Source organism: Podarcis liolepis (genome assembly GCF_965112155.1).
Source record: "Podarcis liolepis genome assembly, chromosome: 2".
Taxonomy (NCBI): domain Eukaryota; kingdom Metazoa; phylum Chordata; class Lepidosauria; order Squamata; family Lacertidae; genus Podarcis; species Podarcis liolepis.
Window position 1 is genome coordinate 6,183,816 of NC_139555.1, and position 19,962 is coordinate 6,203,777.

At 48.7% G+C, this 19,962-nt stretch overlaps 5 protein-coding genes across 5 annotated transcripts in view; 4 read left to right on the forward strand and 1 right to left on the reverse strand.

The window, feature by feature from the left end:
- The window catches only part of LOC310698188 (retinol dehydrogenase 7-like), a gene marked incomplete at its 5' end in the record, with an annotated part of 64,955 nt that extends 62,675 nt beyond the window's left edge, over nt 1-2,280 (forward strand). Inside the window, one exon of the mRNA XM_083485072.1 lies at nt 1,505-2,280. The remainder of the gene's footprint in view (nt 1-1,504) is intronic.
- ADCY6 (adenylate cyclase 6) overlaps nt 1-19,962 on the forward strand; it is a 934,310-nt gene that overhangs the window by 629,644 nt on the left and 284,704 nt on the right. The gene's annotated exons all lie outside the window — the stretch shown is intronic.
- The window catches only part of LOC310698257 (17-beta-hydroxysteroid dehydrogenase type 6-like), a 164,937-nt gene that overhangs the window by 83,467 nt on the left and 61,508 nt on the right, over nt 1-19,962 (reverse strand). The gene's annotated exons all lie outside the window — the stretch shown is intronic.
- LOC310698284 (retinol dehydrogenase 7-like) overlaps nt 1-19,962 on the forward strand; it is a 48,507-nt gene that overhangs the window by 14,701 nt on the left and 13,844 nt on the right. The window lies entirely within an intron of this gene.
- Nucleotides 1,514-18,946, forward strand: LOC310698279 (retinol dehydrogenase 7-like; the record flags this gene model as incomplete). Its single annotated transcript, XM_083485331.1, has 5 exons — nt 1,514-1,826; nt 8,142-8,400; nt 9,744-9,901; nt 10,434-13,148; nt 18,778-18,946. 4 exons carry the CDS (start codon nt 1,514-1,516, stop codon nt 10,649-10,651), a joined length of 948 nt encoding a protein of 315 aa, XP_083341457.1. The 3' UTR covers nt 10,652-13,148; nt 18,778-18,946.

Genomic DNA, 19,962 nt, shown 5'->3' on the forward strand with positions numbered 1-19,962 from the left:
AGGTCAAGGTGGTAATGACGCACTGGGCCAGAGATCTTGGTCGTAACATCTACTTAGAAGAGTGGGAAAAACTCTGGAAACAACATCTCAAATTCACAGCCTGTGTGTCACTCAAAGAGAACTTAATGAAAATGTTTTATCGTTGGTACCTAACCCCGGTTAAACTTGCCAAAATGTATGGATCCTGCAACAAATGCTGGAAATGTAAGGAAAGGGAGGGGACTTTCTACCATATGTGGTGGGAATGCCGAAAGGTCACACAGTTTTGGGAGAGCATATATAATGAACTGAAGAAAATGTTAAGATACACCTTTGCCAAAAGACCCGAGGCGTTTCTACTAGGTTTGGTAGGAAAGGAGATAAAGAAGGAAGATTACAAATTGTTCCAATACGCAACAACTGCAGCAAGGGTCTTAATAGCTAAAAACTGGAAACAAGAGAGTGTACCGACAACGGAGGAATGGAGATCTAAACTATTAGATTATGTGGAGATGGACAGGATGACAGGTAAAATCAGATATACCAAAGATCAGAGATTTGTTAAAAATTGGGAAAGTTTCACGAAATATCTGGAAAGCTTAATTGATGAACAGACAACACTAGTAGGTTTCAGAGGTGCTCTGTAAGAGGTAAAGGGTAATGCCAAAAAAATAAAATAAAAAAAAAATGGAAGAATGAGAATGACTTAAGGCATTACAAATACGGAAATGCGGATATATTGTTTACTGTTATTTCGGACGATTCGTGGAATGACTGAAGGAAGTCTTTTATCTTTCTTTTGGTGAATTGATATGAATATTGAAATAGCTTATTTTGTGTTTTGATTTTTGGAAACTAATAAAAATTATGCATTAAAATAAATAAATAAATAAATAAATCTCTGATCTCCTTTGAAAACTTAATAAAAACCCAGCATCAAAAAGACTGGAGTCCATCATCTGCAAAATACTTAGTAAAACTCAGTTGGGAGAGTTTGATCACATAAAAGAAATCAGGGATCGGACTTTGAGCAAGTGCAACATGTGGTGCAATAATGGCAAAATAAGGCATATGAACTGTTGGCTGCTAATGGTGAGCTTGCACAATATTTGAGATCAGTGCTGCTTATGTCTATAGATGTAGATAGGATCCTACTGCTCCTCTTTATTTAGTTGTTTAGTTAATAAGCAGCTAGCTGGAGCTATTATTTGTTCTTCTTTTAGCTTGCCTCTGCTCCATGCAGCTCTTTGCTTCATGCCAAAATTCTCCTTCTCCTCCACAACACTGCGAGGAAGGCAAAATTGAGCAGTGGCAATTACGGTCAAAGATCAGCTCACGTGACACAATAAAAACAGCCTTTATAAAGATAAAATATGCAGTCGGAACAGATTGCGGCATTAGCTGAGTCAGGGAAGTAAGGGTCTTCCAGTGAACTTCTTGGTGGAGCAGGAATTAGAAATCTCCTTCTCCAAGTCCTGCCAGGGGCATGTATGCATCCTAATGCTTGAATTCTTCTTCCCTGCAGGTTTCAGCCATGTGGCTCTACCTGGCTGCTCTGCTGGGGCTTTACTTCCTTCGCCGATGGTACAAGGAGAGACAGACGGTGGAGAACCTGACGGAGAAATATGTCTTCATCACAGGGTGTGACTCTGGCTTTGGAAACCTACTTGCCAGGCAGCTGGATGCCCGGGGCCTGCGGGTGCTGGCAGCCTGTCTCATGCAGAAGGGGGCAGATCAGCTGGGCAAGGCCACCTCAGAGCGCTTGAAAACCACCATTCTGGATGTCACCAGCACAGAGAGTGTGGCGGCAGCGACGGAGTGGGTGAAAGGGTGCATTGGGAACAAAGGTGAATCTCTACCTTCCTTGTGCTGCCTCTGTGCTATTGGTGGGACGGGGGATTAGAATTGCCTCTCTGTATTCATTTGTAGGCCACATTCCCCCCATAATTGTGCCCAAAGTGGCTCACAATGTTCGAAAGGAAGAATAAGCACAACAATTCAGGAAATAGCTTAGAAATAATCATTATGAGCATTCAATAATAAATATCAGAGCCAGCTCCAGACATTTGGGTGCCTGAGAGCATGGGACACCCCCTCTGGGAATCCCGGGAATTGTCGTTTGTCAAGGAAGCTGAGTTGAAAAGTTGAAACAACATTCCAGCTTGACAGATATTTTCTCTAGTCTTTGGGGTTCCCAAGCTAAGTCAAACTCTTGATGTGGGGAAAGAGAATTGATTGTTTTAACTGCAAAGGGGAAAGAAGAAGAATGATGTGAAAATACAAGGCAAATTTAACAGACAAGGGCACGGGCATTTTTGTTGTTCTTTTGGTTACTTTTTAAATACTGTATCACTTTTAGGGTTTTGCTGTGTGAGGAGTTTCTGAATGGCAGCCCCAGAATCCCAACCCACAGCACACAGCAGCCACTGAGCCACACTATAGACCCCCATGCCACCCTATGCCCCCACTACAAGGGCAGACCCCCCCCATGCTACTGCTGGGCAGGAAAGAAAGGGAGAGAAAAGCAAGCAAGTTTTTTCATTGTGATTGACAATGAATTGGGGGGGGGACTTGTATGCAAATCAGCAGCCTGCCACCACTGTAGCTGCTGGGCAAATTAGCAAAGTCCTTTCCCAGATCTCATCCTTTGCAAGTCTTGCTTTCACCGCTGCCAAGCATACACAAATGTCTGCTCCGCTGTTACAAGGAAGGCATTGCTGGCTTGGCTGGAGAAACTGCCTCTCACTTCTTCTCTGCCCTCACCTCTGCCCACCCACAAGGAGGGTTCTCAGCAGCAGCTTGGCCAGGTGACCTGTGTGTCTTGGTGGGGTTTCCACTTGTCCCTTGTAATAGGGGATTGCCCCTTATTTCAAGGGAAAATGCATCATCATCATCATCATCATCCCTTTATTGTCAATCTACAACCTGTGTACAATGAAATTAACTGAGCTTCCCCGCCCCCCACACTTAATCTCATTGCACTGTGTGCTTGTCGCACAACACACCAACCCTGAAAGTCAATTGTACTATTTTACATTTTCCGTTCAGCAGTCCACAGATAGAAACTGTTTTTTAGCTTGTTAAGGGATGTAGTTTGTCCCTTATGTCTGCCTTGCTTTCTCCCCGTACCCCCACCTCCTCTGCTGAGCTCAGCTGCTCCCTCCCATCTCTACCAGAGCTGCTGCCTCTCTCCTGCCTGTCCACTTTCCATTTCTCTCTCCTTGTCTCCCCTTTTCCCTACCTTACCCACTCCTGTTTCACTAAATCCAGTCAGAGACGCAGCTGCAGCCCAATGGAAGGCAGCAGAGGATGGCGAGTGTTTGGGAATGGAATGGAATGTGGGTCCTCATTCCTTTTACATGCTTCCCTGACCCTGTTCCTTTACAGAGGGGTAGGATGGATATTTCAAACCTATTCTTTAGGTACCAAAGAACCCCCCCCCCCCAGAAAACCCATGAAAATTCAAGAAACTGTCACAATCCTAAATTCACTTTCAGCCTGATCCTTTGAAAATAGAATTAAGTCCCAATTAGTTCCGTTTAATTTACTTTCAAATAAGTATGATATGTTTGCAAGAAACCCATGTGATCAGAACACATAGGAAAGTTTTAATTAACAAAAGATTAGGACAAGAATTTATTTCATCAGACAAAGTCAAAAAGAGAGGAGTGGTGATCTGCGCAAAAGAAAATTTATCACTTAAATTTGTTTTTAAGGATGACCAAGGAAGAATTGTGGCTATTGAAATACAATATCAAGGTGAGAAATTTTTGATAGTAGGGATATATGCACCAAATGAGGGGAAATCAGAATTTTACAAAAAACTGTATGAGACATTGTTGGACTTTATGTACTTTAACATCATTATGCTGGGAGATATGAATGGAGTGGTATCAACAAATATGGATAAATCAGAAAGACAAGTGGTGACAAAAGATGGAAGACTACCGAAAACCTTCTTTGAATTGACAGACAATATGGACTTAATTGACATTTGGAGAACCAAGAACCCCCTAGGTAAAGAGGGGACATTCTTTTCTGAAGCCCAAAAGACCTGGACAAGGATTGACCAAATCTGGATAACAAGAGGAATGGTTCCCAAGATTCGAAAAGTGGAAATCTGCCCAAAAACCTGCTCCGACCATAACCCTGTGAAGATGGAAATGAAACCAATATTGACTGGTTCCTTCAGATGGAGGATGAACGATGCCTTGTTTAGAGATCCAGAAATCATCAAGAAGGCCCCAAAAACTATAAAAGACTATTTCAAGATAAATTTGAAGACCACAGTGGAAAAAGGAACAATCTGGGATGCAAGCAAAGCCGTAATGAGAGGGTTCTTGATACAACAAAACGCAATAAAAAGGAAAACCCAAAATGAGAAAAAGGAGAAGATCTTGGAGAAAATAAGAGAAGGAGAGAAAAAATTGAGACAAACCAAAATCTCAAGAGATTTTGAGAGAAATTAAGCTATATCAAGTACAATATATGAAAATGATAAACCAGGACATTGAATGGAAAGTTAAACAGATGAGATAAAAGACCTTCGAATTAGCCAATAAATGTGGAAAGTTATTAGCATGGCAGTTGAAGAAGAGACAAAAATTAAATACGGTTACCAATCTCGAAGTGGATGGAAAGAATATTCAGAAAGCACAGGAGATTAGAAGCTGCTTCCAGAGATACTTTAAACAACTCTACACACAAGGGCCGCAGATTGAGTTGAAAATCGACCAATTTCTGAATTCAAATGGATTACAAAAAATTTCTCAAGAAAACAAAGTTTTACTAAACTCCAAAATATCTGAACAGGAGGTGGAAGGCGCGATTCAGAATATGCAATTGGGCAAATCTCCAGGGCCTGATGGATTAACCTCCAAGTACTACAGAACCTTAAAAGACTATTTAATTCAACCTTTGAAGGAGGTTTGTAATGAAATTATGGAAAGGAAAAAGGCACCGGAGACGTGGAAAGAAGCTTACATCACACTTATACCGAAAACTGAGTCGGAAAAGACACAACTAAAGAACTACCGCCCCATATCCCTACTTAATGTGGATTACAAAATATTTGCAGATATTTTGGCTAGAAGACTGAAAAAAGTTTTGGCAGAAGTGATACATAAAGACCAGGCTGGCTTTCTTCCTGGAAGACACTTATCGGACAATACGAGGAATGTAATTGACATTCTCGAAAAGCTGCAGGTGAACATTAACACAAAAGCAGTTTTGATTTTCGTAGATGCGGAGAAAGCCTTTGACAACATTTCCTGGAGTTTTATGAAGAAAAATCTTCAAGGGATGGGGGTTGGTCAGAACTTTGAAAATGGTATAGGTGCGATATACTCTGAACAAAAAGCTAAATTGATAGTAAACAATGTGGTCACAGAAGAGTTTAAAATAGAGAAAGGGACACGACAAGGTTGCCCAATTTCCCCATTGCTTTTTATTTCAGTCCTGGAGGTTTTGCTAAATATGATTAGAAGGGACCAAATGATTCAAGGTATCCAGGACGGAGTTAAACAATATAAACTTAAAGCCTTTGCAGATGATCTAGTTATGACATTACAGGAGCTGATATCTAGCACCAAGAGGGCTCTAGAAGTAATCCAGGACTTTGGTCAAGTGGCAGGTTTCAAGCTGAACAAAATGAAAACTAAAGTTTTGGAGAAAAAATTGACACCGATAGAGAGAGAGAGGTTTCAGAAGGAGACAGAGTTAACATTAGTAAAGAAGGTTAAATATTTGGGGGTGAACATGACATCTAAGAATGTGAACTTATTTAAAGATAACTATGAGAAATGTTGTTCAGAGGTGAAAAAGGATCTAGAAATTTGGACAAATTTGAAGCTTTCCTTGCTGGGTCGAATTGCCATTATTAAGATGAATGTATTGCCGAGGATGCTATTTTTATTCCAATCATTGCAAATTATTGATAAGATGGATTGTTTCAAGAAGTGGCAAAGAGACATATCTAGATTTGTCTGGCAGGGCAAAAAGCCCAGAATAAAACTTAAAATTCTCACAGATGCTAAAGACAGAGGGGGGGGGGTTGCCCTGCCAGACTTAAAACTTTACTATGAGTCAGCAGCTTTTTGCTGGCTGAAGGAATGGCTGCTTCTTGAGAACACGGATGTGTTGGATCTTGAAGGGTATGACAATGTATTTGGGTGGCATGCATATCTTTGGTATGGCAAGGTTAAAGCACATAAGGCATTTAGAAACCATATTGTCAAGAAATCATTGTTTAATGTCTGGATAAGGTATAAAGACTTTCTGGAGAGTAAAACACCAAGGTGGTTATCACCTATGGAAGCGAAAGCTTTGAAAAAACTTAACATGAAGGCGAAATGGCCAAAATACTGGGAAATTTTAGAACAGGAAGGTGATAAATTGAAATTGCAGAGTTATGACAAGCTTAAGGTGAAGGTGCGAGACTGGCTACATTACTTTCAAATAAGAGAGGTTTATAACTTGGACAAAAAAATTGGTTTCCAGGTGGAAAAATAAAGAGATTGAGGATACATTCTTTCACCTTTGGTGGACGTGCCCAAGGATCAAGGCCTTCTGGGAAATGATATATAATGAACTGAAAAAGGTATTTAAATATACTTTCCTGAAGAAACCAGAGGCCTTCCTCCTGGGCATAGTCGACCAATCGGTGTTAAAGAAGGATAGAACTTTCTTTATGTATGCTACAGCAGCAGCAAGAATTCTTATCGCAAAACATTGGAAGATACAAGATCTACCCACCCTGGAAGACTGGCAGATGCAACTAACAGACTATATGGAGATGGCGGAAATGACTGGCAGAATCCGAGACCAGGGAGAAGACTCAGTGGAAGAAGATTGGGGGAAATTTAAAACCTATTTGCAGAAATATTGTAAAATTTCTGAATGTTGATGACATTGAAATGAAATGCTGGGGTTCTAGCAACAAGGTAAAATCTAAGATTAAACAAACAACAGATAAATTAATGGGCTATGAATTTGCTGAACCAACTTTTAAAAGGGATACAAGAACGGGGGACGTGAGGAAGTCAGGAAAATATGTGAATTTAAGATGTAAAACTAAGAAAGAGGGAATTTTTGTGTTTTTCCTATATGTGCTTTTTCTTTTTATTATTAGTTTTTTAATGTATGTATTTTTGTATTTTTGTGCTTAATGTTTGTATTGTTGTATTTTGTAGTATGTATTTTGTGTCCTTATATTTTTCTTGTCTTTGTCTTTGTATTTTTTCTTTTATATTTTGCATTGTTAAAACTTAATAAAAAACTTTTAAAAAAACCAACCCCCCCCAAAAAACCACAAATAAGTATGCAGCGGATTGAAGCCTTAAAATGGTTGTTGTTTTAGTTATTTCAATAAATTGATGCCCAATACTATATACTGTTATGGACAGGTTGAAAAATGAAGCACACATGTCACCCTGGTGGTTAGATGAAGTTGTCGGTCTCTGATGCGTGTGTGTGATGCAGCTACATGGAAAGGGACGTTGGAGGCAAAGCTCTGTGAGGAAGAGAAACAGAATTTGTTGCTATCTTCACCCCTCTTTCATTTGGGGGCTCGGTTTCTATATTTAGAATTCTTCTGACAAGCAGAAATCCAGCAGGTGGGGAGGATACGAGTCATAAAAATTAATGTGCATTGCTAACTGAGATCCATAAATTTCATTGGGTCTATCTACTCTATGGATATGGCCAGCACTGGAAACAACCCATTGTAATGGATAGCTTTGAAGTCATTTCTGCACCAGGTAATTTTTAGCCTCCCAATTCCCTCTCAATGTCCTATATTTTGCCTGACCTGGCCCTTGTTTTGTTCAACCAAAGGTGGCAACCCTAGTGTGTGGGGATTGCTTCAGCTGTTTAAAAATGTCACTTCAGTTGTGCTGTGCTCAGCTTGCATCACCACCAGCAGCAGTGACAACTTGGCCCCACAACCATGGGAGCCAGGGGCCATGGATACTATGCAGCGTGCCTGGTCCTGACACCAAAATTTGTGGGAGTTGGCCCCTATGCCCTGCAGCTTGCTGCCGTGAAGCAACCACCTTACCAGGCCTCATGGAAGGGCCAGCCCTCCTAAGCACAAACAATCTATTCATGTGACGGCCTTATTTGTTAGGGTTGCTAATAGGAAAAACATCTGTTCTTTCTCACAGGGCTTTGGGGCTTGGTGAACAACGCAGGCACAGCTCTACCATCAGGTCCCAACGAATGGCTGACCAAAGATGACTTTGCAAAGGTGATCAATGTCAACCTTCTTGGGATGATTGATGTGACGCTACACATGGTGCCTCTGGTGAGGAGAGCCAGAGGGAGGGTGGTCAACGTGTGCAGTACGATGGGACGACTGGCAGTCTTTGGAGGTGGTTACTGCCCATCCAAGTTTGGTGCGGAAGCCTTCTCTGACAGCCTGAGGTAAACAGAGCAGCTCTTTAATGTCCTCTTCTGCTTGCTTTAGTGCAACATCTGCCATACTCCCTAACCACTTGCCAGGCTGGAAGTGGCTGATGCGAGTCCTCCTGGTTTAGTTGCTAAGTCTGGGGAAAGTGGGCTGCAGGGAAGAAAGAGCTGGGAAATATGGCAGCTGCGATGGGCTTTGCCCAAGACTCGCACAACTTGAGATGAATGTATCCAGGCACAGGCCATGCCCACATCTGGCCTTGAACCAAACTTTTCAAATCACAATCCCGCAATTGGATGCGTGGCTCTCAGTCCAGGACCTTCTCATTAACGGTGAACATGTTATGGATGTCCCCCTGTTTTCCTTAGAATAGTTTGGGCCCAACATGCTTTATAGAAATGTTGATTACCATGTTGAAGAGTGTGTGCTTTTTCCAACTATTTAAAGGTAAAGGGACCCCTGACTATTAGGTCCAGTAGCGGACGACTCTGGGGTTGTGGCGCTCATCTCGCTTCATTGGCTGAGGGAGTCGGCGTACAGCTTCCGGGTCATGTGGCGAGCATGACTAAACCGCTTCTGGCTAACCAGAGCAGCGCACGGAAACGCTGTTTACCTTCCCGCTGGAGCGGGTTTACCTATTTATCTACTTGCACTTTGACATGCTTTCAAACTGCTAGGTTGGCAGGAGCAGGGCTGCTAACACTGCGGTTTGACTTCATTCTCTCTTGATGTCAACAGCTAAGCTGTGAATGGGTAGCTTTTGTAGAGAAATTCTGTGTGACATCTTCTCAGGGTTGTTTGCACTGTAATCTTTTTCTGCACAAAGGAGGTTTGGCAAAACCCTTAAATGCTCCTTTTTTAGAACACTGGGTCCCAGAACCCAAAGAACAGGGTCTTGTTCCTTTGCTACAGGTGACCTGCCTTCTCCCTCTTAACAAGAAGACTGGGCAGAGATGGCAGAGGCTGCAGGGAGGAGGGTGGGAAGCAGCCCTGGCAGAAAAGGCTCCTTGCTCTGCAGCAACTTTCCCCCACTAGATTAAGGTCTCCCTTTGGGAAGGCATTTGATGTATCAGCGAGACTTTGAATCATGTCCTCATGACTGTCTCTTAATACAACTGGTGCTGTGTCATACACAATCCTCTCCTGGGTAGGGCGTATCCTGGCTCCTGCAAGAGGGCAGAAGGCAGGGGAGCTGCATTTCCCATCTTTTCTTTCTCCTCAATTTTAATTTCTTATTCTTCTTCTTTTTTTAAAGAAAGATGCTCCTATCCATGGACCCAAGTTCCTGACCTGCATTCCTGCATTCCTATGACTCAGTAAGCAATGATGTCTCTTCTTTTATTCCTCTGCATTTCAGGAGAGAGCTCCATCCTTTTGGAGTCCAAGTCAGTATTATTGAACCTGGTGGTTTCCACACAACCATTTTCACACAAGCAGTAGAAAATTTAAAGACAGTATGGAACCGAGTGCCGTCTGACATCAAAGAAGTCTATGGGAAACAGTACTTGGAGAACTGTGAGTAGACGCGGAGGGGATTTCAGCACGGTTTGCATTTTCCTGCAAACATACCCAATTCACACTTCATGAAGCAATATATTAACCAATACATAGCTCTGCTTAGGAATTCAAACTCCTCTAAATTTAGCAACTAGTTCTATAAACCAACAATGTGTACAAAAATGTGCATATTAGAGAGAATTTGGCATCAAAAGTATACACAAAAATGCACTAAGCAAATTGACCACAATATAAAAAAATGCACTATGCAAGGAAATAATGTTTGCGAAAATGCGTATATTGTGAAAACTGAAATGCTGATGACTTTCAAAAATCATAATCTGAAATGAGGAGAACCGAACTGAAAGATTTTGGGCATATTGAAACGGAGAGAAACCAAAATGGACAGGTTCATCCATTGTAGATTTAAATCTTTTGAGAATGTGTTCTGTTTTGAAGCCTCCAAAATAGTTCCAGATGCAAAAGATTTAGGTTACCCCCTACAATTACAGCACTAACTTCTGTTTTGCTTCATATTTCTCACACACAGATTTCAAAATTGGCCAAGATAGCTTTAACATTGCCAGCAGCAAGCTTCACCTGGTCACTGACTGTATGGAACATGCCCTGACATCCTGCTCCCCTCGCACTCGCTACTCTGCAGGATGGGATGCAAAGTTCTTGTACATTCCTGCCTCTTACTTTCCAACGTCCATCGTTGACTTTGTGGCGAGCTTCATTCAGCCCAAACCTGCTCAAGCAGTATAGATTGCTTTGAAGAAAAACCTTTAAAGTTGTCCAAATGAGCCAGCAATCTGTGGATGGAACACAAGCCTAATTGCATCTTGATGTTTAAGTTTTTATTTTGCTCGTTTATGCAAAATAGAAAATGCAACAAACAAACAAACTTTTGCAAGCAGTATACATTGCTTTGAAGAAAAAAAACTAGCTATATTGCCAAAGGGAAAGCCAGTAGATGGTGTTCCTGTTTTCAGTTTAGCTTATACTGTATGTTATGGCTATCGGGTGGTTGCTCGAGAGCCATCAGGCAAGATGCCTCACTCGTCGTTTCAAAAGCTTTATTATTAGTGCTAAAACCTTTACACTGCAGAACGCCTCTATTCCATGTCTTGCTCACTCACTAGCAGAATCTGAGAGTGGGCGGTCCTTAAACTTTCCCAGCAGAGTAGTTTCTTGACCCCCAGCCGACGCCTCCCCTCTCTGCGCGAAAGCCTGCTGCGCAAGGAAGGCTTGGGTAAAGGGGGACCTCCCTCCTCCCCGCTTTGCTCAGGCAAGGTGTCCTGGCACTGCCTTGCCTCCTCCGAGCCCTGCAGCTCCTCCCCACTAGAGGCGTGGCTTCCTTCCTCCGCTGAGGAAGTACTGCTTCCCATGATTTTTGGAGGTTCTCTGTAATCCATCTGCCTTTCCCCTGCCCGCCTCTGAGCTGATGGCAGTTCCCTGACATCCACCCCCTCCTAAACACCCCCCTCCCCATTGGTAAGGTCTCTAATCGCCTCCTCCTCTCGAGCGTTGTCAGGCAATGGACGAAAACCCTGGAAAGAACAGTCATCATCTTCTGTGGATTCAAAAACTGTTTCCCATCCTCTTGGGTCCCTTCCAGCTGGTTGGCCATCCCAGTCAGATTCTTCTCCCTCAGACAATTCCCGGATCTCGTTCCTGTGGCCTTCCTCCTCCCCTGAAGATGGGAAACCTACGAAGTCCCCTTCGTCGTCCGTGGGTCCGAACACCTCCTTCAAGAACCTCGCTTGGGGTTTAGGCTTATGTGGGAACAAAGCATGGAACTCCTCCACCAGATATTCCTCTGTGATGGATCCTGCGGGAACCCACGTGTTTTCCGAGCTGGGTTCTCCCTCCCAGGCCACCAAGTACTCTACCTGGTGCCCTCTCCACCTGGAATCGAGTATTTCCGTTGCTTCATTACAACGTTCCCTCTCCTCTGCATGTGGATGGGTGGTCACCCCTCCCTCCCTCCCTCCCTCCCTCCCTGGGAAGCCCTGCCCCTCCCTGTAATGCGAAAGCAGGGGCCTATGGAACACCGGATGTATCCTCATGCTGTCCGGCAATTTCAGCCTGAAAGTCACTGGGTTGACCTGCTGGATTACCTCAAAGGGCCCCAGCCATCTAGGCTGCACCCCCCTTTTAAGGGCAACCCCTGGGATGACAACCACACCCTGTCCCCCACCTGTATGACCTCCCCTGGCCTGCGGTGCCTGTCTGCCTGCCTTTTATAGACTTCCTTCGCCCTCTTCAAATTTAGCTGTAGTTGTTGGTGCAAAGCCCCCATCTCTTCTGCAAATTGCTCTGCAGCTTGCACACTCCATTCCTCCTCTCCGTGCCCTGGGAAAGCCCTGGAATGACACTCGTAGTTGGCCATAAAGGGGCTCATCCCCGTGGGCACATGTTCAGCGTTGTTATACGCAAACTCAGCTAGTGCCAATTTCTCCACCCAATCATTCTGCCTCTCACTGACATAGCAGCATAGGTACTGCTGCAATATGCTGTTTGCTCTCTCGGTCTGCCCGTTGGTTTCTGGGTGCCTAGCCGTTGAGAAGCTCACCTCTACCTGCAGCAGGCTCATGAGTTTACGCCAGAATCATGAGGTAAACTGTCTTCCGCGATCAGATACAACCCTCAGTGGAGTCCCATGCAGCCTAAAAATGTGATCCACGAACAGCCTGGCTATCTCCTTGGCTGACACCGCATGGGAGCAGGCTACGAAGTGACAAATTTTGGTCAGTAGATCGACCACCACCATCACCGCTGTCTCCCCTTGACTTGGGCAGATCTGTCATAAAACCAATGGACACCACCTCCCAGGGCCTCCCCGGTGTCGGTAAGGGTTCCAGTAACCCGCTGGTGCTGCTCTTTCCCCTTTGGCCCTCTGACACCTGCCGCACCCTCGGACATATTCGCGTACATCCTCCCTTACCTTGGGCCACCAGAACTGTCTAGTGACTAGTAGCATGGTCTTATGCTGCCCAAAATGCCCGTCTGTGAGGTTGTCAAGGAGCTGTCTGAGGATTTTGGCCCTCAATGGCTCTCCCAGCACATACAGTGCCCCTTTGTAGTACAAGAGCCCCCCCTTTCCTTGAAACCCCCATTTCCCCCCTTTCCATCTCTGAGTTCCCTGATTTTAGTCTGAGCTCATTGTGTCTGGTGAACCCCACCAGTTCCTCCTCCCCTGCCAGTGCTCCCCCAAATGAAGCTCCTGAAGCCAATCGGAAGCTAATCGGAAGCCGCACAGGTGTGCTGGTCCCGGGGGTAAGGTACCGTGAGTGTAGCAGAGTCCACACGAAGAGGGGCGAGGTCTGATGCAGAGAGCCGGGCGGGGAACAGGAACGCTGGAACAGAAGGCGGAGCAGGTAACAGGAACGCCGGATGGTCGGGAACAGGAGGCCGAGCATGGAACAGGAGTACTGGATAGTCAGGAACAGGAAGCCGAGCAGGGATCAAGAACACAGGAAGGTCCGTAGCCAACAACGACGTTGCTCCCGCAACCTGGGGCCGGCCTGACTGGGCTTTTATCCTCTTCTAAGGTCAGGGGCGGTCCCGACCCCCAGGAGCCCCGCCTCCTCTGGCCTTAAGGCGAGCACTCCTCCTGGGGGCAACCAGTTCCCTTCGCCTCTCTGCCCTAAGCCTCTGCAGATCAGGAGAGGCCGAAGGGTTACTGGGCCCTGGAGGAGGCTCACCTGTGGCCACTGAGTCATCCAGCACCTCTGGGGCCAGAATGGTTTCACCTGGTGCCTGCTCTTGAGTTTCCTCAGCATCTAGGCCTTGCCCCAGTTCAGCCGGCCCTGGAGGCGGGGACTCCTGTGCCGGCTGGGATTCCTCCGGATCGCTCTCAGACTCGGAATCCCAGGCCATCACACCATCCCCCCTCCCAGGCCCCCCCCTCACTTGAGGGTCCGGACCCGGCTTGCTGGGGTACGCCGCATGAAACTCTCGGATGCAGGCAGGCGCGTGGACGTTGGCCGCTGGTTCCCAGGAACGGTCCTCTGGCCCATACCCCTTCCAGTCAATGAGATACTGCAGCCTTCCCCTGCGGTATCGGGAGTCCAGAATGCGTTCCACCTCGTACTCAGGCTCTCCCTGCACCAAAACTGGCTGCGGTCGGGGACGGTTCGGGTGGAACTCGTCGGGTGGGGCCACCGGACTCAGAAGGGACCTGTGGAATACCGGGTGAACCTTCAGGTGTGCTGGCAACCGGAGACGGAAAGCTACAGGCGAGACCTGGTTCACGATAGGGAACGGGCCGGTGAACCGGGTGTCCAGCTTCCGCGAAGGTCGAGAAGGGTGGAGGTGGCGAGTGGAAAGCCACACCAGGTCACCGACGTGAAGTTCCGGCCCCACCTGGCGGTGGCGGTCGGCCTGGACCTTGTACGCCTCCTTGGCCTGGCGCAGCTGCTCCATCAACAGCTGTTGCTGGGACTGGAGCTCCTGAAGCCACTCTGTCACCGCAGGGACCGCAGATGCCGGCAGCACATCCGGAAACAACCGTGGATGAAAACCATAACTGGCTTGGAACGGGGTCTGCTGGGTGGACGCATTCACCGCGTTGTTATAAGCGAACTCCGCCAATGCTAGGTGGTCGACCCAGTCGTCCTGCTGGTAGCTGCAGTAACACCGGAGGTACTGTTCCGGCACCGCGTTCGCCCGTTCCGTCTGGCCATCCGTCTGTGGGTGGTAAGCAGATGAGAGACAGACCTCTGTCCCGAGGGCCTGGTGCAAAGCACGCCAAAACCGGGACGTGAACTGAACGCCACGGTCGGACACTACACGCTCAGGTAGGCCATGCAGGCGGAAGACATGCTGAAGGTACAGCTGCGCGGTTTCCTTAGCTGAGGGTACGGATGGGCAGGGGGCACAGTGCACCATCTTCGTGAAGTGGTCGGAGAAAACTAGAAGGCAGGTGCAGCCACGAGACGGGGGTAACTCCACTACAAAGTCCAAAGAAACTGTGTGCCAAGGACGTGGTGGAACCGGCAACGGCTGAAGAAGGCCGGGGGGTCGCCCGGTAGGCCCCTTGGCCCGCCTGCAGACGTCACAACCAGCGACGTAGCGAGCCACGTCGGCCTTCAAACGGGGCCACCAAAACTCACGGCTTACCAGATGGGTGGTCCGATACCGCCCAAAGTGCCCCGCCGCTGGCGCATCATGGGTCATCCGGAGAATCTCAGCCCGCAGTGGCCCTGATGGGATGTACAGGCGCCCGTGGTGCAGCAGAAGACCCTGATGCGAGACCAGCCCTGGATACTGAGGGCATGATCCTTCGGCCAGTTCCCGGAGTCGTTCCTGGGCCCAAGCGTCGACCCGCTGCTGTTCCCGCACCCGAGCCTGCAGTGGCTCAACCTCCTGGGTGGCCAGGAATGCAGCTGGTGGTAGGATCGTGGTGGGTGCTGCTTGCTGAACCGTGTCTACGTTGTCTTCGGGTTTCCGGGACAGGGCATCCGCCTTCTGGTTTTGGGAGCTAGGGATGTAGCGGATCCGGAACTGGAACCGGGAAAAGAACAACGCCCACCGGATCTGCCTTTGGTTCAGCTTGCGGGTGGTCTGGAGGTATTCCAGGTTCCGGTGGTCGGTTCTCACCTCCACCGGGTGTCGTGCTCCTTCAAGATGATGGCGCCAAACCTCAAAGGCCACCTTGATGGCCAGTAGTTCCCGCTCCCACACGGTATAGTTACGCTCCGCTGGGAGGAGCTGGCGGGAATAGAAGGCGCAGGGTAAAAGTGGCGCTTCCGGTCCGTGCTGCTGAGACAAGACGGCACCGAGAGCCGTACTGGAGGCGTCAGTCTCTACCACAAAGGGTCGAGAAGGATCCGGATGTTGCAAGATTGGCGCTCTCTGGAAACAGGCCTTCAACCCTTGAAACGCCTCCTCCGCCTCCTTGTCCCAGGAAAACGGCGTCTTGGGGCGCAGTAGTCGGGTCAACGGGGTGGTGCGGTGAGCATAGTCCGCAATGAAAGTCCGGTAATAGTTGGCGAACCCCAGGAAACGCTGTAGGTCCTTGCGGTTCCGAGGTGCCGCCCATTCTCGAACCGCTGCCACCTTCCCAGGATCCATCTGCACCCCACCTGGTGAGAGTCGGTGACCCAGGAAGTCCACTGACCGCTGATGAAACTCGCACTTGCTGAGCTTTGCATACAGACGATGCTCGCGCAAGCGCTGCAGCACGGTCCGGACATGGCCTTTGTGGCACGCCGGGTCACGGGAGTAAACCAGAATGTCATCCAAGTACACCACCACGTACTTGTCTAGTAAGTCCTGGAACACGTGGTTGATGTACCGTTGGAACACAGCAGGCGCGTTGCACAAACCAAAGGGCATAACCAGGTATTCGAACTGTCCGTACCGGGTCCCAAATGCGGTCTTCCACTCATCCCCGGCGCGGATCCGAATCAAATTGTAGGCACCCCGGAGATCTAGCTTGGTGAACACCTGCGCCCCTTGCACCCGCTCCAGTAACTCCGAAATAAGGGGCAAGGGGTACCGGTCCGGGATGGTAATTTTGTTCAGGGCCCGGTAATCATGGCAAAGGCGGAGCTCCCCACATTTCTTTTTAACAAAGAGCACTGGTGCAGCAGTGGGCGAGGTAGAAGGCCTAATGAACCCACGCTCCAGGTTCTTGCGCAAGAAGTCCTGTAAAGCCTCGCGCTCTGGCTCTGTTAACGAGTATAAGCGACTCACCGGTAGAGGCGCTCCGGGCTGGAGGTCTATGCCACAGTCAAAGGACCGATGCGGCGGCAGCTGGTCTGCCCCCCGTTCCTCAAACACGTCGTGATATTCCCGGTATTCAGCGGGGAGCGTTGCAGCAACCTCCTCAGTGGGCGCAGCTGCTAGCATCTCAGTCTCAGCAGGAGAACTGGGGTCTGGGAAGTGTACAGTCCGTTTGACCCAGTCGATCCGCACATTGTGAGCCTCCAGCCAGTCCATCCCAAGCACCAGGGGGAACCGGGGCATGGAGGCAATATCCAGAGTTCGCATCTCACAGTGCTGCTGGAGGCACAGGACCAGGGGCTGGGTCTCCTGAGTGACGGCACCCGAACGCAGGGGCCGTCGATTGCCTCCACCTGCACCGGTTCTGGCTTGTTCCGAAGTGGCACCCGATGCTGGGCAGCAAAAGCAGCGTCCATATAAGAGTGGGTTGCGCCCGAATCCACCAGCGCATGGGTAAGAATCCATGGCCCTCCTGGAGGGTATAGATGTACCGGAACCATAAGGTGTTGTAATTCAATTGGTGCGGCCCCATTCTGTGCTGTTTGGGACCCCAGGTAGCCAGGGCCATCAGCTACTGGGGTTTGGTGGTTTCCCTGCGGCTGGCGTTTCTCAGGACAGGACCTTGCATAGTGTCCGCTTCCGCCACAATAGAGACATAGATTCCCCTCCCGACGCCGCGACTTCTCTGTGGGGGAGAGGCGTGGCCGCACTGCCCCAAGCTGCATAGGTACCTCCAATGACTTAGCTGGGCCCGTGGGGCTGCTGGTAGACACTGGGGCCAAGAACTGGAGGTGCCGGCGGTCCCGAGCCTGACGCCGGTCCTCTAGCCGATCGTCAATCTGTAGACTCCATTGAATAAGAGTGTCTAGCGTGGTGGGGCGTTCCATTGTGGCCAGCTGGTCCAGTATCTCATCTGAAAGCCCCTCGAGATACTGGTCCCGGAGAGCCGAGTCGTTCCAGGTCAAGTCCTGTGCCAGCAGCCGGAATTCTGTGGTGTATGCGGCCACCGTGGTCTTGCCCTGCCTCAACCGCCGAATCGCCCGGTTGGCTTGACTCTCCTTCTGGGGGTTGCCGAACGCGGCCTCCAACAGATTGCAAAACCCCCCGTAGTCTGTCAGCAAGGGGGAGTCTTGCCTGAGCAGCGGCAACGCCCACTTGGCCGCCTGGTCCTTTAACAAACTAATCAAAAAATGCACCTTGGTGCGGTCGTCAGGGAAATTCCGGGCGCGCCCCTGAATATACAGCTTGGCCTGGGCAAGGAACATGGGAAAGCTGGCCGGGGCCCCATCAAATTTCTCAGGCAAAGCCACTGGGTACTTGCCAGAAGCCGGGGCGTCGGCCCCAGGAGCCAGTAGGGCGTCCAAACGCTGCTGCAGTGCCGTAACCGCGTTACTGAGCTGCTGCACGGTGTGCCTCAAAGCCTGGTTCTCCTGGGCTATTGCCAACGGTGTAGCCGCTTGGTCGGCCATGGCCTCTGACTCTTCCCGAACGCACCCCTACGAAGGGGGAGTGCGGGTGTGGCGGGAGCAAACTGTGCTGGTCCCGGGGGTAAGGTACCGTGAGTGTAGCAGAGTCCACACGAAGAGGGGCGAGGTCTGATGCAGAGAGCCGGGCGGGGAACAGGAACGCTGGAACAGAAGGCGGAGCAGGTAACAGGAACGCCGGATGGTCGGGAACAGGAGGCCGAGCATGGAACAGGAGTACTGGATAGTCAGGAACAGGAAGCCGAGCAGGGATCAAGAACACAGGAAGGTCCGTAGCCAACAACGACGTTGCTCCCGCAACCTGGGGCCGGCCTGACTGGGCTTTTATCCTCTTCTAAGGTCAGGGGCGGTCCCGACCCCCAGGAGCCCCGCCTCCTCTGGCCTTAAGGCGAGCACTCCTCCTGGGGGCAACCAGTTCCCTTCGCCTCTCTGCCCTAAGCCTCTGCAGATCAGGAGAGGCCGAAGGGTTACTGGGCCCTGGAGGAGGCTCACCTGTGGCCACTGAGTCATCCAGCACCTCTGGGGCCAGAATGGTTTCACCTGGTGCCTGCTCTTGAGTTTCCTCAGCATCTAGGCCTTGCCCCAGTTCAGCCGGCCCTGGAGGCGGGGACTCCTGTGCCGGCTGGGATTCCTCCGGATCGCTCTCAGACTCGGAATCCCAGGCCATCACAACAGGACATTTTAAAATCATTCCAGTTTTTGATTGTTCAGGAGCCAAAATGTACAAGTTCCAAAGCGTTTGGCAACCAAGGTACGACTGTACTTTAATTGTATATTAGCACCTGCTGCTGTTTCTTTGCTTATTATGATAGTAGTTAATAAAGTTTGCTTCTACTGCCTAAAAGTTTGAGATCCAAAGAACCCGCTGCTGCCTCAGGATTACCAGGGCTGGGTGGCCGTTGGGGAGGCATAACCATTGGGCATTACACAGTTGTCCAAATGAGCCAACAAGCTGTGGATGGAATACAAGTCTAATTGCATATTTTAGGATCCTAATAAGAGGCAGATTTGGTCATCAGTACCTTAAGGAGAAGTGATTTATTATTATTATTCTGAATCTGATGCAGCTGAAACTGCAATGCTTTACCACTCATTTACCTAGGAACAAAACTGTGGGACTTCAGTCTAAATGGACATGCCGTGTCAGGCAAGCTTTTGAGTCACATGGCCTAGAAATGGTCATAAATGGTGCAACAAGAAAAAAATATAGAATCATAGAATTGCAGAGTTGGCTGGTACCCCAAGGGCCATGTAATCCAACCCCTGCAATGCAGAAATCTCAGCTAAAGCATCCATGACAGATGTCCATCCAACCTCTGCTTAACAATCTCCAAGGAAGGAAGGCACACTTGGCAAATCCAACTCCTGCTCGGAAACCAATGTCCCCACTGTGGAAGGATGTGTGAGTCCAGAATTGGCCTCCGCAGTCATTTACGGACTCATTGTTAAAACCGTGTTTGTGAAAGACAATCTTCCTTGGCTACGAGTGACCACCAAAAAAGAAGAACCCTTGTGGTGAGTCCTCGCCTCCTTGCCGGGGTGGGGAGTCTCTGGCACAACAGGAAAGTCAAGATCTTCCTTGCTTGCCTTCCACTGGTTCCTGACTCCACTCATTTCCCACTGACTGATAACAGACATAGAGAACCCACCTTGGTGGAGAGTCAGGCTGTCAAAGCCAGGCCCTAGGACAGTTTTTGTTTTTATTACGCTTATTGTGTTTTTATCTTGCATTTTTATGTTGTGAACCACCTTGGAATCCAGTAGCATAGCTGGGGGGAGGGGGTGCCCAGCCAAGGCGGCATATACCTTTACGGGCAGCACACCTGGGCCCCAGGTGATGCTGAAGCCCAGGCGCCCAGC